The sequence below is a fragment of the Sander vitreus genome, chromosome 13 (assembly GCF_031162955.1).
Source record: "Sander vitreus isolate 19-12246 chromosome 13, sanVit1, whole genome shotgun sequence".
Taxonomy (NCBI): domain Eukaryota; kingdom Metazoa; phylum Chordata; class Actinopteri; order Perciformes; family Percidae; genus Sander; species Sander vitreus.
In genome coordinates, this window is record NC_135867.1 from 24,318,013 (window position 1) to 24,335,922 (window position 17,910).

Genomic DNA, 17,910 nt, shown 5'->3' on the forward strand with positions numbered 1-17,910 from the left:
GAGAAAATGCAAGCCAGAGTGTGTGAGTCTCACAGTCAATGCGTGAGAGTTGGCAGCCCTGAACATTTACGCGCACCTACTGCATATAGAGCTGAGAATTACGTGCACAGCTCAAATTTTACGTGCACTATCGTATCACACTACGTGCCGTGTGATACAGTATTTAGAGTCCTGTACCATCGAGTAAATGCAGTTAACCTCCCTGAACTGACACTTCACTCCATATTTCCATAGCTGCAATTAAGTTGGAATTCATTTACATTGTCAAGCAGGGATATTCTGCCTTAATTTTTTTTTTTTTTTTTTTTAAGATTTTCTCAAAGGCTTGCTCACCTACATAGAAAATCTGGCTTTAAATGCAGTGTTTTATTAGTTCTAAGCTGATTTTGAAGTTCTATTTCAGGCTATTAAATCAGCCTGAAAGTGGTCAGAAGTCAACCTTACATTTTTAGTTCTATCACTACTCAAAATGAAATGATAAAATTCTGTCTTCTACCCTTTAACTTTTCCTTCCTTTGTCTGTATTCAGGAGCTGCTGTCTTTTCCAGCAGCTCTCGGCTCTTTTGGTCCTGTGTAATGTCTCTAATCTGCAGGTCAACTTGCGGTTGACTCTAGTTTTGTCTGTAATTCAAAGAAAGTTGTGTGTTTGTCAGAAGTACTCTGTTTTAACACAAATCATTGTTTTAAATGTGCTTCAACCAGTTGTTAAAATCCATAAAGTTGTGCTACATTACCACAAATAAGAATTATAGGTGTTTTTTTTTTTTATGTGCCTCAGTCGATCGGGGCATTCTGACTTTGACGTATGCTACAGAAGGACTTTACAGAAGGCTACTTATTTCTTATTTACCCATGATTGTGGGTTTAGAACAAACAATTAAAACTGCCAAAGAGGCATCTGACAAACATGAAGTTATTTGTTCGCAACTATTTGATGCTAAGCCTGGTCAAACAGTACTTTTCTGTGTCTGACTTTAGCTCAGAGTTGTTATTCCAGCTGTCTTTAATCTTAAGAAAATATTTTGTAGAGAGCCATCTGGAACATAAAGCTGATACAGTAGTTTGTTCCATCATAACACAAGAATTGAATTAACCCTTGTAATACAAGCTCCATTTTCCATGCATTTACTGGGTCATCACTGTATTTTGGCCCTATGGCTCTGTCATAGTCAGTTCTGTAGAAAGAGTATATGAATATAAGCAAAACCATTTACTCAAAGTACAAAGCCTGAATTTTATAGTTCTATTTTTTCACTGTGTATAATGATCTCCTTCCTTGGCTGCCTTCTTGGATGGTAATTGGAGCAACAACCTCCACAGTGAAAGATAATTATAAACATTGACATGCTGATTTTTTGAAAAACTTCTACAACTGATTTAAATCCTGTTTGACGGTAAATACTTGGTTATTACTAGGCTTCATGAAATATAGTCTTTGAAAAATGTATTTAAGGGCTGCAACTATTGATTGTTTTCTGCTGATTATATTCTTGATGAATCATTTAATGTACAACATTTCTAATCACAATATCTCAGAGCCCAAGATGACGTCTTAATATTCCTTTTTTTCTGACTAAATAAAGAATATTTAGTAGTGCTGTCAGTTAAACGCGTTATTAACGGCGTTAACGCAAACCCATTTTAACGGCGTCAATTTTTTTATCGCGAGATTAAAGTTCTTTTTGGCCTAGCAAACTTTGTAGTTTTTTTCACATGCTGTTGCAACAACTAGTAACATTAGAAAAACTACAACACCACACCGGATCTAGCTAGACCGGAAACAAAACAACAGGCACGCCACACACACTTGTTAGGGCTTACAGTATTGAGCAATGTCTGGAGCGCTACAAGGCAGAGCCTCTTGGCATGGATGACTGTCCCCAGGAATGGTGGACCACACAAGAAGGGGCACACAGTGAAATGGCCCGCCTTGCACGCAAGTACATAGCAACACCGGCCACATCAGTACCTTGTCAAAGGTTGTTTTCACTGTCTGGGCATGTTGTACAAAAGAAGCGAGCTTCCCTCTTGTCTGAAAATGTCAACAGGCTTGTCTGTTTGAGTAACGGGCTCAAATCAAAGAAGTTGTAGGCTTACCTTTTATTGCTAACCGTTACTGTTCATTCTTTCTGAAATAAGAGGCTGGGTTGATGAGCCTCTAGTGAATAAAGAGCAGTAGCCTGACTGCTATGTTCAAAGCAAACTTGAGAAAAAGAAAGTATTAAGCCATGGTTTAACTGCACTATAGGCTGAGTCCTAGTTTACCTTACATGTGCACTTTGTAATTTTATTTTGTATCGCCCTTTTTTCACCCTTTTATTGATGTACAGTGTTACATTGTGTGTGAGATTATTTGCTCCAAGTGTGAATGACTGCTCCAAGTGAGAATGTTAGTGTGGAATTGAATATTACAGTATATGCCAATGTTTGCAATAAAAAACATTTGCACAAAGCAAGCTGATCCACTTTTCCATGTTGATAAGAGCATTAAAATGAGAAAAAATAATGGGACAAAAAGAAATCGAGGGACATTTAGAATAGATAAAAATGTGCGATTAATTGCGAGTTAACTATGACATTAATGCGATTAATTGCAATTAAATACTTTAATTGTTTGACAGCACTAATATGTAGTCTTCAATGATTTAAATAGTCTTTCAATCATAGTCAATGTGACTAATTTTAGTGTTCATTCAGCTTTCCTGTCTTTGTTGTGATAATTGCCTGAAAAGGATCGACCGTGAGGACGCCAGCGCCTTTCCTTTTAGAAGCGCTCCAAGCGATCGCCCTCATTGGGAACAATTGAAATTGTTGGTGCTGGTGACAACCGGGGCAAGCACTCCCTAAAGAATGAAAGACAATTCTGCTCAACTTAACTAGGTAGCTGTTAAGGTAGCTCTCTGTCTCTCACCATCTCTGTCTGTTCTGTTTGCTGCCACCTTTCATCCCTCACTCTTTTCCTCTCTGCTGGAAGCCCAGTTTCTCTAAACTAATTAAATCGTCTCAGTAAGACAAGTTGATCAGACTCTTTGATCAGCCTCTCACAGGCTTGTCTCTTTGGTGGCTCAAATGTCCATAAAGACCAGAGAAGGTCCAGCTGGTTTAATCTACCACAGTAGACGTTGGGTTCAGAGTTCTCATCCTGCTCACAGAGGAGGGACAGCAAAGGTTCTCCAAGAATGCGTCGGATAAAAATCAAACCACTAAAATCTGAGAGTATACATAAATAAACAAGATAATTGGTTGTCTAAAGGACTCTGCTAAACCCTTCATCAGATAAATCCCAAAGTAAACTATGTAAGCTATGTGTTACTGTAAGTACAATAGTGTCAAAACAATAGAGTTTCATACAATACATGAATATTACTATTTTCTACTGAAAGTAATTTTTTTTAACTTAGCCTATTTATCGTAGACAGTCAGCACAGACACACATGGTAAGATAAAGAAGTATCTGATCGGACCAAAACAATTTAAATAATAAATATATAAATAAAATAAATGAATAAAGTGAAAACATAAAAAATAAATAAAATAAAAAATAAAGATAAAAAAATAAAGGGGGGAGATCAGGGATGATCGCTCTCTTCCTTCAAAACATTTTTAGTAAGTTTATCCCTCTGGAGCCTCAAGTTGTGAGTTATGTCTTCCATTCTGTAGAACTCCAACACCCGCTCCTTCCACCACTGAAATGTTGGAACAGTGGGCTTCAGCCAATTTACAGTGGCACCCTTAATGGCTACAGCAAGAAGGATTTGTAGAAAGTATATATCATCCCTCCGATCAAAACCATCAGGAGTGGCTCCCAACAAAGCAACCAACCTTAGGGATCTCTATATTAAAAATATCGACCAATGCTGAGTAGATTTTCTACTACTTGATGATCAAGAATACCAAACATAGACAATGAAGAGTTTAAAGCAAGCACACAAATGACAGTTTTTGATTGGACACATTTTAAGACGTGAAAATGCTTTGCTTTAAATAATATGTAGTGATAGTATTTCTACAAAAAAGTTCATTTCTCAATTTAAAATGATGATACCCTATTATATCCTTATTGAAACAAAACCATAATCTATAAATATGCTAATCTTTTTTATTTTAAAAGTTTAAATGCAGAACACAAGCTGTCTCCTACTTCACTGAAAAGTTGCATTGTGGATATATAAGTTGCATACTGGATCAGGATAGGCTTCCAAACTAGATGTGATGCCACAAAATCCTCCTCTTACATATGCGTTAAACTCTCAAACTTAAGATGAGCAACGCAAAAGGTTCCCCTTCAGCAGATGAATGTGAAAACTCTGCACATACATCGTTCTGCACAGTGAGGCTCAAACGTGAGGGAACAATACGCAAAACACATTTTTGAGTGGAAGAGGACTTTAAGTAAAAAGTAAAATATCAGATGCAGGATATTTAAAAGTAACTACTTTTTTTTTTAAATCTCACATTAGATGTGAAACATTTAAAAGTAAATTAAAATAGCTGCCTTCCATATTGTAAACTGTTGTAAGGACACCTGCAGACATGCGTTGCCACTAAATGCCACAATGTAATTACTTTGTACACTTCCAGACAATCACAGAAATGAAAGCTAGGGGAGAGTGAGCCATATTGAGCAATTACTTCTTTTCAATGTCATCCTAAAGCGCTAAAATATGGAATGCTTTCTTGCTATTGTTGGGTGGGCAGGCAAAACATAATGTGCATAATTTATTCCAGACAATCAGACTGTTTGGAGGCCTAACAGCAAGCAGAAAGCTGGCACAATGGAACCTCTCTCAGCCCCATCATAACTTTGTCATTTATTCTGTGCACTGACAATGCATGTCATGTTGCATTATTTGCCTTGGATGAGTGTGGGCGGGAAAGGCAAACAAGATTAGTTGATGCATGCACTTGTTTTTTCTACGAGTGAATTATGGCCTTTAGAGATGGTTTGGTGAGTCAGTGCCAGTAGCACACCCATCAAACTCATTCTGACAGCAGTGTGTATCTGTAACACTGGTGATGTAATTGTCTACAGGCACGCTAAGGTTGCTCCGTGGTGGTCCTTCACAGAGTAACTGCTGCTGCTTGAGATGTGCTGGATTGTTTTTCTCACCAGTAGGTTGTGGAAAATCTGCCTTGCTTTCATTCCTCATATGCACTGTACACCAAATATGAGTCACAATGTGGTTTCTGTGGGCTGCGGGATAAATCCTGGACTGAAGCAGGGTTGTGGAGTCCAGCTTGAATGCTGTTCAACAAATTTAAACCACCCCTAAAGGTGTTACTGCAGCCTTACTGCACTGCAAGTAAAAGTCCTGCATTCAACATTTTAATGCAGTAAAACTGCAGACGTATTAGCAGCAAAATATTCTTAAAGTATCAATAGTAAAAGTACTTGACTGGCATGAGAAAAACACCATCAGTGTGATTGTCTAATAATAGTATTTGATTATTATAAATGCGTTACCATGCATGCAGCATTTTATGTTGTAGCTGGTTGAAGTAAAGCTAATTTGGTTGCTTAATCTGTAACTACATCATATTTTATAACTGATAACCTGTATTTATTTGGATGTAAAACATTGATCTTTAAAGTAACTAGTAACATAGCTGTCAAACAAATGCAGAGGAGTGATAAGAACGAGGAAGGAATTATTTAAAAGCCTTTATTGTAGGGCTGTCCCTAATGATTATTGACCGTTGAAGTTTTTAGCTGCAGTTTTTAGCTGCAGCTTCTTCAGATGAATCCATGCTTACAGGCGCTGCCATGTTCCTCTATTCCGACGATTGGACGCATGTTATGCAAATCGACGTATTTTTGTAATTGATGGCATCGCTTACGTTGATGAATCGTCCCAGCCCTACTTTATTGTAGTGACTTAATCATTAAAAAGCCAACATGTTTCAACCACTGTAGGTCTTCGGAAATTAAATGGAAAGTACATATACCTGAAAATTGTACTCAAGTACCATAGTTGAGTAATTATACTTGCTTTCCACCACTGCAAAGTGTCCAGAGTGTTAATTTAGTCTTGTGATACCACATAAATGAGGATAATCTCTGTCATTTTGTACTTTTCAAATAGTGCAGGTAGGGAGGATTTAGAAAGCATAAGATGAAATATGACATGGCAATAATACTGTAAACACAGCAAAGGGGATCTCATTATCATGGTAAAATAATAACAGTACACATGCTCCCAGAGAATAAGTCATTTAAGCTAACACATCATACGTCATTGTTGCTAATGCCACTAGATACTTAGAACCTTCTCTCTCCGGCCTCGCTGTTAAAATCTATCGACATGTCATTAGCGCAGCTTTCCACTTCCCCTTCAACAGTCAGCCTCCACTCTGATGGCTGCTTCACCAGCTAAGATGTCTCCCCGGGGGGTGTTAACACCAACAGCTCTTTGGTCCACACTGGAGCAAAAATAGGTCACTCCTTCAAATAACAAAGCTGATTTGTTCCATAGGTTTTACTGTGAGCGGCTGTAATCCATTACACAGTCTCACAGCAGCAGATGAGTGGTTCTATTGAATAGCCCGGCCAAACTGTATAACCCCATGTGTGGACCCTGCAATTTTGGAGTTGTAGCTTATTGGAATGTGTTCAGAATCCAGTTTTCTTCATGAAAAAAAAGTCTTCTAATGCAGTTTTTATGTGTTGACAGGCAAACTGAACTTACATGTTTTGATGTTTCTCGCTGTGCTTTTGCTGATCTGTTTCCTGCTCAGAAATGTGCCTTACAGGTAAATACAAGCTCAATCAAAGTTTCTGCTCAGCTTCATCTTTCCCCCTGCTACTCCACTTCAGACCAAGCTTGAATGTAATTTAGAGTCTTGTAATGTGATGTCATTCTGCAAACAAGACCAGAGAGTCTACAGCCATGCTAGCAGCTCTGAGGCTGTACGTGCAGTAAGCAGAAGTGCTTTGAGCTAAAATCTTTTGCTAAAATGCTGATGTTTAGCAGATACTGTATACTAGCATGTTCACGATCATATTTTAGCATGTTAACATGCATTAGCTAATTAGCACTAAACACAAAGTGCAGCTGAGGCTGATGGGAATGTCAGTAGTTTTGCATTTATTTGGTCATAACCTATTGGAAATTCAGATGTGACCTGATGATTGCACTTGATGAAAAGTTAAGGGCTCACTGAATCATTACAATTCATCCTGTTAGGACAATGGATATCTGTACCAAAAGTCCGGTCGATCCAATAGCAACCATAAATAGCAACCTCATAATGACACTAGAACAAAATAAGGTGATCATCAAAGTCATTAGATTGAATCATCAGGGAACCATGAATGTCCTTACACAATTGTGTGCTGATCCATCGCTAGATGTTGAGATCTCACACTGCTGGTCAGTCTGGACCAAAGTGGTGAACCAGCATGTTTACAAAAAAAAACAAAGTAGTGATAAAGCAACTAATACAAAATTCCTCTCGTCGCTGGTTTAAATCCAGATGAGGTTCCATTTCACTCTCTCTATCCTCATTATTCCTGTTGCCCTCTCTGCTGTGGACTTTTAAATAAAACCAAATGGAAAAAAAAGAAATCTAACTAAAAAACACTGGTTGTTGTGCTGTTCCTTGTGAAGAAAATATTGTGATAATACATTGTATCTAAAGCCTTTCTGCACCATTGCCCCTCAATTTGGAGCAAATTCACTGCACTGCTTATTGTAGAGTGGAGATTTTTTCTATCTGTCAAAACCATCTTTTATTGAGCTCCTTTTTATCAACCTCTCTAGTGTGCTAATGAACAGATTTTCTCAGGTACTGTATATGTAATGAAACATGTATTTGACTGTTGATGGGCCGTATGATTGCAGAGTCCTCAAAAGTTCATACATGCTGTACAACAACACATTACCATAAATATTTGTTTTGTACTAATTTAAGCTTTCTCTTGTGCTGTTTCCTCTGAAGAAGAACTTGACACTGAAGCCCCAGGAGTGCCGAGACAACCAGGCAGGGCCCCTGCACAAGAAAAAGGCTGCCAGGGTCCCCAACGGCCTGAGCCTGGAGCCCTGCAAGAACAATCACCACCACCAGCAGGCTTCCGACCAGGAGAACAACCCCCGCCTGGCGCACACACAAGGCAAGAGGAAGAAGAAACACCTGAACAAGAAACACACAACGGTGAGTTTAAGATCTTTTATTGATTTATCTCTGCAATAAATTGTGAATTGCAAATGAAGGCGAGTACTACATTTTCGTTTTGAGCTGTGATACATATGGTTACAGCCTTTTTGACATTCTGTCATTTCAGTGTACTTATGCTCAGAAAATGAGAACCAAATGCAATGAGAATGGTCACATTAATATAGGAGAGACTTTCTCTGAAATGCAATCAGATGCCTTTAACAGGGGTTCAGCACAGCTTCTTGTATAACCTTACCTTACCATACTCTTTCATGATAATGATTCATGGTCATTTTGAAATCAGTTGTCAACCCAGTGAGTTCAAGTATAGAAAAAATAATGCTGCAGTTGCTTTTTTCCCTCTTGGCTCAGTGGTCGCTTTGTGTCCATGCACCAAGTGTGTGTGCTGTTAAATCAAATCTGCAATCAGGGCAGATGTAAAACAACTATATTCTTTAATGCATTCTTCTGGAGGGGCGTTTGTGCATTTCATTGTTTCGCACACAGGCACTGTAGGTGAAATGTCTGGAGATGTTTGGCTAAAAAAAAAGTTTTTAGTCTCTCAGTGAATGTGCTTCCAGAAAGGTTGTAAGGCTTTCATTGACCATACTGTATGCTGCTGTTCTCACAGTTTTCCAGAGCCTGGCCTTGATGTTCTTTAAACTGAGTTAGCACTGTATCTAAGCTACTTTATCTCTGGTCACTTTACATAAGAAAGAACCCTGCTCAGCTGTAAATGTCTCATCAACATCAATTACAGCAAATCTAAATAACCTCTATAACAGTACTCTGTTTACTTGTGCGTTGGCGTGTGCCTCTAGCCGGCATGTGTGTGGTCGGGGGGGGGGGGAGTGGGTGATAGAGCGAGGGAGAAAGTGAGAGAGTGACAGCAATTGTCTTCGGAGCAAGTAGTGACTCTAGTGTCATAGTGAGAGAAACAAAGTGTCTCCCCTGTTTTTTCTGACCACGGTGGGAAATCTGTAGCAGGAAAAGTTAACCCTCTCCTTGATTTCATGTTGTTTATGGAGAAGGAGAACCAGGGGCCTGTTTCACAAAACCAAGATAAGGGATTAAGCCGGGATTTATCAGTTATCCTGGATGATTTAAGCCTTGACTCGGTTTCACGAAAGTGGAGGCACATAAATCACCATGGAGATTTATTCTGTGCAGCTAGCCTGCTCCCGACCAGGCTAACAGCCAGGCTAACAGCTAGCCAGCTCCCCACCAGGCTAACAGCCAGGCTAACAGCTAGCCAGCTCCCCACCAGGCTAACAGCCAGGATCTATTTAATCCTGGAGCCTTTTCTGATCACCCAGCAGTGGTTTTACCCCATTGTTATCAGCCTGGATTAAAATACAACAGGTGCATATTGCTGTTCATTTAAGTACTGTTATTATTTAAAGTTGTGACCATTATTTTTTTTAAATAATTATTCATGTGACAGTCATTGTTACTGTTATAATGCTGTATGAAGACTGCTGTTCATATTGTTGATAGAAGTTTGATGAATATATTATGGCAGTTGTTGAGATAATTATATGCGTTTTAAATGAAGTCTGTTACTAAGGGCAATACAAACAAAGCTGTACATTTCTGTTGACCAATGCACCTTGAATTATTTTAGTTGATTCATTTTTTTTTGTAATTCTTTAACAATAAGGATCATGTTTGTTCAGCTTCCATGTGCGTTGTATTTGGCATTCTTAGCACACAAATTGTGTTGTCCAGTAAACTGGGACTATAATTTGGGAGGATTGTACAATTTAAAGAACATATCCTAATTGTACAATCCTCCCAAATTATAGTCTTAGTTTACTGGACCAGTAACTATCTAGTGTAGTAGGCTACTGTACATTCATTTAACAACAGGGAGAGGACACCTCAATGGTTTTTGACCTTATATTTTGCTGGGGGGGAAATAACTGATGAATATACTCTGTTCCATTCATGTTTACAGTGTGCATGGGATTTATCACTTAATTATCTTTATAGTTTCTAGATTTTAGAGTCCAATTTCTTCAGTGTCTTTATTTTCTATGTCCATTTATACAAGTGAGCAAGGCATATAATATGTAGAGAAGGAAACTCATCAAACTCTAAAAAACGCAAGAAAACGCGTGGCAGATAATAGCGGACAGACTGAATGATAGTCTAAAAATATACATTTATGTATAACTGTATAACTACTGCTCTTAACTGAAACCATTCAATGAGTCACTGTCATTGTTTCAATTCAGAGCAGTGGTCAGTTAATGTATATATTTAGGCTGCTTACGCGGTCGGTCCGTGATCGTCTGCTACGCTTTCTCTCGCTGTTTCATTACAGCGGACGTGTTTCTTTTCTTTTTATACAAATAATGTGTTTCACGTCATCATACTTCCACAAGAAGCTGCTGCTCATTCTGTATAAAGTATGTACAATGCGTATTCTCCATTTTGGCATCAGTAAATCTGTGATCGACCTCGCGGTCTTTTGAGGAAAGCTGTTTACGCGCATCTATCCGAATTACTTCATCCTGGCTCATCCTAGTCGCTCCTCCTCAGCCTGGCTTGGCCTTCGTGAAACACACCAAGCCAGGATGCACAGATTAGACTAGGTGAAGCCTCGCTTTATCAGTTATCCTGGATGTATATATTCTGCTTTTGTGAAACAGGCCCCAGGAAATGAGTCGGGGGAAATGCAACGCTACCAAGCCACGGCCGAGCGACGTGCGTCGCTGCGACCTGTAGTAAAATTTTTCGAGAGGTGCATGTCAGGCTACGGCGTAGGGTCTGGCATAGACGCACAGCGGTCTGCGGGGGTACGCCGTAGATTCTACGCACGACCATAAAACAGCCTTAAGACTGACATGACACCGTCATTATTATGACATGACACCTGTCATGAACATGAAGTCATTTTGAGTCTTCATGACTGTTGTCATTAAGTGTCATTCGGTAAATTATGACACTTTTAATGCAAAGTTAGCATTGTCCGAGATGTCTTTGTCAGCTTGACTTTAACGAAGACAACAATCTCTGTGTTATGACAACTTGACATTAACCTAGACAACATAACCTGTCATAAATATGTCATGACAGGCTCAATTATCAAACTTTAATACACTCTTTAGCTTTATGTGTTAACATTACATTAAACTGTCATTAGGAGGTTGGTTTTTACATTCATGAACACTCAAAATGACTCCTTCATGTTCATGACAGGTGTCATGTCATAATAATGACAGTGTCATGTCAGTCTTATGTACACCCCTTTATATAAAGTGTTACCCATTTACTTACATATTATATGATATATGATGGCATTGGCAAGAAGTAACAATGATGCCAATGATGTGTAGAGCGTGTCAATTGAACCACTCCAGTAGAACAGAGTCACTGTAGCAGTGTCCTGTTGTAGCAGCAAGTACACACCTTATCAGTGTTTACAGCTCTGGTGCAGGTTTAATGAAGCATCGGCTCTGCTGTTGGCTTTTGGGAGTGAGTCAGTCTAACATTTCTCGCAAGGTTTGTCAAACTCCATGCAGTGGCTGTTTTTGTTACAATCTGGATCATATTTCTCTATTTATTTATGTATGCCAGATTACTGTAAGTGACATTACATGCATGTGCAACACACCGATGATTAGTGTTATACTGTTTAACTTTTGAAGAGTTAAGTTCATGAAGTCAAAATGCTCTACTTGAGTAAAATATAGCATCCAGGATATGTGAGTATATATGAGTGTACTGTATTGCGGAACATATGTTTGTGGGTAACAAGATGACAAGGTCACTAATCAATATAGTTATGCTATAATGATGCAGTGGTGTGTGTACATCTGTCACAGCACTACCTACTGTTTATACACACACACAAGTAGAGACTCTGAGGTTATGCTCTGCCATTTTTCTGGGAGGGGCCAGTCTTCTGGAGCTGCAGATTCATAGACATGTTTGTGTGGGTCGCTGCAGGACAAGCGGACATGAGGGAAAACAAAGACACAGGTTAGCTGGAACAGCATTTGCTTTATATACTGTAAACTGTTGACTCCACAGTGGTTTGTAGGAGCAGGAGTGTAATGGTATTTTTTGATTTCTGTCTACCTTTGTCCTGTTGGCCACATACTTGTAGTTGTGCTGACTGTAGTACAACAAATCAATTGATTTGATAACTTTGCTGCAGCTGAGACATTCATTCACAATATTGGCCAAATATCTGTTTGCTTTTAAGGGAAATTTTGATTAAAAGCTTGTAGATTTTTAGGTTCATACCGATGTATGAAATTTCACAAAATTCTCAGACATTTTTAAATACGAGATACCTTCACTATTTACAGTACACTCAAGCGAGCTCGTATAATCCTGCTATTTTATGCTAGGTGTTTTGTATAAGGCAGTTTAGCGGTTGTGTTTCTGTTTATCCTCCACTCAGCTTGTAGTCATGACTAAGGTGGGTTGGTGTCCCAACTGCTTTGAAAGGCTCCTTATTTTAACAAGTCGCATGGCATAGGATGTACAGGACAGTAGTCGTGTGAATGCAGGGTACAGTAGCCTTTGTAGCAGACCCCTGCTGCCCTTGTGTCATGTCTGTCCCTGTCCTGGCTAATGGACAGATGGTGCTACCTGCCAGTTTCAAGGTTGTCTTATACTGCTGTGATGGCTGTGCGACAGTCCAGATATAACTGCATGGAGGCATGTGTATGTGTGCGTTAATAAATCTGTGATCATCTGCACCTTGATTTCAAATGGGTCTTGTTGTGTGTGTGTGTGTGTGTGTGTGTGTGTGTGTGTGTGTGTGTGTGTGTGTGTGTTGGATACTTTGGCAGGGCGCTGTGGTTGTGTGTTTCGGGCATGAGTGGTGTTTAGGCTGTTGGCAGAGGAATTCCAACCATAATCTCCTCAGCCCATACAAATGCTCACAGATGCACTCACGCACATGCAAGCTCACACAAGCAAACACATTCACTACATTCTCACCCACTCTCTTTCTCACCCTTTCACCCACATATGTGCTTGCACACATAAACATGAACTCAGCATGCGTTGCCATAACTCTCCACACACACCATGGTGGCTGTGACATGTGGCAACCACACTGATGGGTTAAATGCAAGGCGCATTGGCTTAGTCACCAATGAGAGCTCTCTAAATTACAATGGCTCCTTTTTAGTCATTTAATTATCAAAAATGATTTTAATGATAATATTACTAATGATTATGCTAACCTGATGTGTTTGGATTTGAGAGCAGCTAAAGCCCAGACTGTTACACAGTCACCGTTCTCAATAATGAAAAATAGGTTTTGTTCCCTACAAGATGCACCTATCAACTTTGGTGCTCAATAACACCCTAATCTGTCACGCTATGCATAATTGAAAAGATCATCATCTGCGCCCTACGCCCGCCCCTTTTTGTCCTCTGCAGAGAAACAAGCTGCAGAGTTATCTAGCAGAACTATTATCTTTTCTTTGGCTTCACTATAAATACATGTTAAGGCATTGTCCTCGCACAAGGTTACATTTTAAATCTGAGAGGTCCATCTCATGGTTTAATTCTCCATTTAGAAATGCTACAGTCTGGTGAGAGAGTGCCCGTTATCAGCCATTTTTTGTTAGCTCTTTAAAGCAGAATGAGGGAGAGAGAGAGAGAGAGAGAATTTGTTGTTGAATAAAGCAAGAGGTGTTTTTTTTTTCCCCCACTTTTGTTTTGTTCCTCTTCCAGCCGAGCTCGCAGATTGCAGCAAATGTTTTCGATCGGTGGCACTGACCCAATGTACTGAACTATGAGATATTGTAAACTCAAGGGGGGAAAATGTTTAAAGGCGCCTCTGACATATCGCCTCACAGTGGAAAAAGAGCCCAGATAGTGGAAGCTTCAGCAGGGATGTATGAGAGTACAGTAGAAAGCCACAAATTATATGACTGTCTAACGCTTTTTTTTTTACTGGTATGTAGTTGCTTAATTGTCACTTGTGCCATAATGGCATAATCCAGATTTTGAGTATTTGATTTAAGGCTACATTTTCTGCGTTTTAGCTTCAAAAACTTAACCAGAGACTTTTAGGGTCAAGGCGTATTGAACAAACCATTGCTTTCTGTAGTCAGTCAGCTTAAGGCTGTGTGTGTGTGTGTGTGTGTGTGTGTGTGTGTGTGTGTGTGTGTGTGTGTGTGTGTGTGTCTCGTATAGTCAGTAATGTGCCAGGGCAGCACTGGCCCGCCCACTTTACTCACAAGCCCGTCCAGCCAAGTTTGATCAAAATATGTTTTGTTATGAAAAATATTCAAATGTATGTTAAAAGAAAGAAATAGTAACAGAGCTAGTTGTGTGTGTTTAATGTATCTTCTCTTCTGATTAAAACGAAACTGTTTAAACCATAGAATAAGGATAAACAATTGGGAAGCCTTGGAATGTAGGTGGTTGCTATGGTAACAACAGGCAGACTCTCCAAGCTGCAGCTAACGTTAGCTAGCTGGCTTTTTAGACAATGTACCATGGATGTGCCAGGTTTACTTTAAATTAATTATGATCTATTAATTATAGCGTTTACAGTTGGCTTTCAATTCCACTTGTCATGGAAATTCTTCAGTTCAGAAAAGTGTTTCTCAAACATAAACTGAATGTTACAATTCAATCTCATGTAGGATTTTGGAGCTAAACACTGGGAAGTCGCACTAACACAAAAATGACTTCCAGGTAGGCAAATGGCAGTTGATTTGAATTGCGGAGATATGTGAAATCTGCAAACTTGTTTATTTCTGCTGTCATTTTCAGCTGTAACGGTAACGTTTAAAGATATCTAGTTAAAAACGTTAGCCCGACCTATCTGACGTTTGTGCTCTGCTTATTTTATGTACTGTGTTGTTTTGCTTACGTCTCTGATAAATCAAATCTTCCCAACAGCAACATCTCTCCGCTGTAATTTTCTTTAGTCTGTGACCCAACAAGTAAATTAGGTCTCTAGTCTAACGTTATTGAAAGTGTTATTAACGAGGTATTAAAGCATGATACATGCATTTTAGATGAATGAGATGTATATACTTTGAAAAAAACGATTAAAATGGCTGGCCGCCGTTTGTTCAGCGCCGTTTAATTGTAAATACATGATGCAGGGGTTTTCTAAACAAACATTGTGAACCATTAGAACAACCATTGTTGTGAAACATTAGAACCTGTTTGACATATTCATTGCATCTGACTGCGGTTTTAAGATTTTTTCAGGAGCTCAGCTAGAATGTAGACTTTTACCCGCTTCACAAAGTAGTAAAACATCAACAAACCTGAAAGGAAAAACATTTTGTGTCTGTTTGCTTGCTTGTTTATTCATGTTTCCCAAGTAATATCTCACAGCAGATGTTGACAAAACTTGAGGAAATGTTACATCACCACCATTTAAATATTACACTGGCTGGGCCAGTGGTGATGCTGCATCTACAGGTCACATACTTCTATTACTGTACATCTCAGACAGGTAGGATGCATTTTTATTTTTATTTTTTTTTGGGGGGGGGGGATTATGTTCTTGTAAGGCTCTGTTCAGCTCACTGATGTTAGATTTGTGGCCTGTGGTGTGTGCTGCTTTGTACAGCAGCTCTGGTGAACAGAGGGGCGTGCTGTGAGGCCCATCTGCTCTCTGGCACTGGGGGAGTGGGGAGTCTCTGATCCCCCACATCTCTGTCCAAACACCTGCCTGTCCGTCTGGCTGTCTGTTTCTCAGAGATTTGGAAGCAATGATTTATATTGGACTGGACTCTGGAAGGAATACAGCCCCTGACAAAAGTCTTGTCGCTTATCTAAGTTGTAGGAACAACAAATAATAACTTGACTTCAATTGGAATCAGAAATGGCTTATATGAAAGGCAAAGGCTTCTGGATTATGCTTATTATACCAAAATAAAGTCTTTCATTCATTGAGTTTTATCATTGAATTTCAATGATAAAACTCAATTTCATTGAATCAAGTTATTATTTGTTGTTCCTACAACTTAGAGCGACAAGACGTCAGGCACTGTAGTGGTTTGCCTATCTATGAAAATTTGGTGAGGTTCACCCTCTTGTCAGTTGAAATACTGATTGAGTTTTTCTACGTAAAATATAGTGCATTATCTGTATGTTATGTGCTCCATGTTGTCAGCCCTCTCCAATATAACCAAAGTGACTAAAAACATGTTTGAAACAGGACATAAAATGCAGCAAAAACAGCTGAATCCATTTGTGAATCAATTGGGACAAAGTTCTGCTATTTACGTCTACTACTACTACCACTTTTTGCACTCCTAGTATAACTTTCTTAGGGCTGTATTATAATCATAATCTCAATTCATCCCTTTATGCAATCTCATTTTATGTGACATCTGCCATGTTTGTATCCTTTACATCAAACCAAACACTCCCAGTTTCCCAAGCTGCATCAACAAATGACAGGTGTGTGTTACTCCACCTGACAAGCTGTGCCCAGAAAGAGAGGGGCAGAACATCAATATACTATTGAATAAATCTGTGCATGACAGACCGAGGAGTGAAATGACAACAGAAATGTGTCTGTATCGTGGCCGGGTTGGCTCAGTGGGTAGAGCAGTCGCACATATACTTGGAGGTTTATGCCTCGACGCAGAGGTCCAGGGTTCGAATCTGACCTGTGAAGATTTCCTGCATGTCTTCCCCCTCTCTCTCCCCTTTCTCACCTAGCTGTCCTATCGAATAAATGCGGAAAAGCCCCCCAAAAAAAATGCATCCACCTCGTTCTGACAAAAACGCTGTGCTTGTACCACAAAAAAGTTTTGCGCACAGTCTGCTGACAGTGATGACAGTCAGAAGCTTCTACGGTATTTGGCAAGCATATTCAATGTAAAAACAAATTTGATGAAAATATCAATGCCAAGAAAGCGTCATCAGAAAATTCCTGTCCCCCGACCATTCAGCCATCCACAGCAGGAGTCCAAGCTGGATTCATTACGGCACAGCTAGAGAGACTGTGCAAGTAGCCACCGTAGTTGAGCATAGCTACATGCATAGCTGACGTACTCTTTCCCAAAAAAGAAAAGCCATAGCAAGTTTCTGAAATCAATTCCTTTTTATTGCATAGTCCTCTGTATTTACATACAAAGTTGTATCTTTTGCTGTAAACACAGAAGAAGACTTTCACAAGTAACAAATCAAAACTCTTCCACCAGATTGCCTGGCAACCAGAGCATCATAAACGTTTTTTTTTTAAAGATTGTTTTTGGCATGTTAGGCCTTTATTTAGGACAGCTCAGATGTGAAAGGGCAGAAAGAGAGGGAATGACATGCAGCAAAGGTCCGCAGGTCGGCACCGAAGCCGCTGCCACTGCAGTGAGGACCGAGCCTCTGTACATGGCGCCACATCGTGAGTTGTATTGTAATTCTTTGCCTTTTTTGTATTGTTTGTAATATATATTTTCTAAAATGCTCTCACAAATGTACAAGGCAATACACAAATGTGTGATCAGTTTACTCTTATTTTAAGTATGTTGCATCATGATATCCTTGTGTAAACCTCCCCAGCCTATTAAACAAACCGTGGATTAAGTGAGATTCTTGCATTGGGTGCTGTCAACTGGTCGTGGTGTTATATTGGCTCATTATAAAGCAGTTTAGTGTAATAGGAATCACAGGCACAGTTGTTGGGCAGACCACCCTGGCATCACTGGTGGTAGTTCTCGGAACTGAGACTCTTTTATGAGCCTTTTTTGAATAATTATCTGGGATTAAGAATTACCTTTTTACACACATACACTTTTACCACCAGTCTCACAT

At 39.4% G+C, this 17,910-nt stretch overlaps 1 protein-coding gene across 1 annotated transcript in view; it reads left to right on the forward strand.

Moving 5' to 3' along the window:
* The window catches only part of auts2a (activator of transcription and developmental regulator AUTS2 a), a 346,500-nt gene that overhangs the window by 78,028 nt on the left and 250,562 nt on the right, over positions 1-17,910 (forward strand). Inside the window, exon 3 of the mRNA XM_078265538.1 lies at positions 7,939-8,151. Coding sequence (XP_078121664.1) covers positions 7,939-8,151 — 213 coding nt within the window. The remainder of the gene's footprint in view (positions 1-7,938; positions 8,152-17,910) is intronic.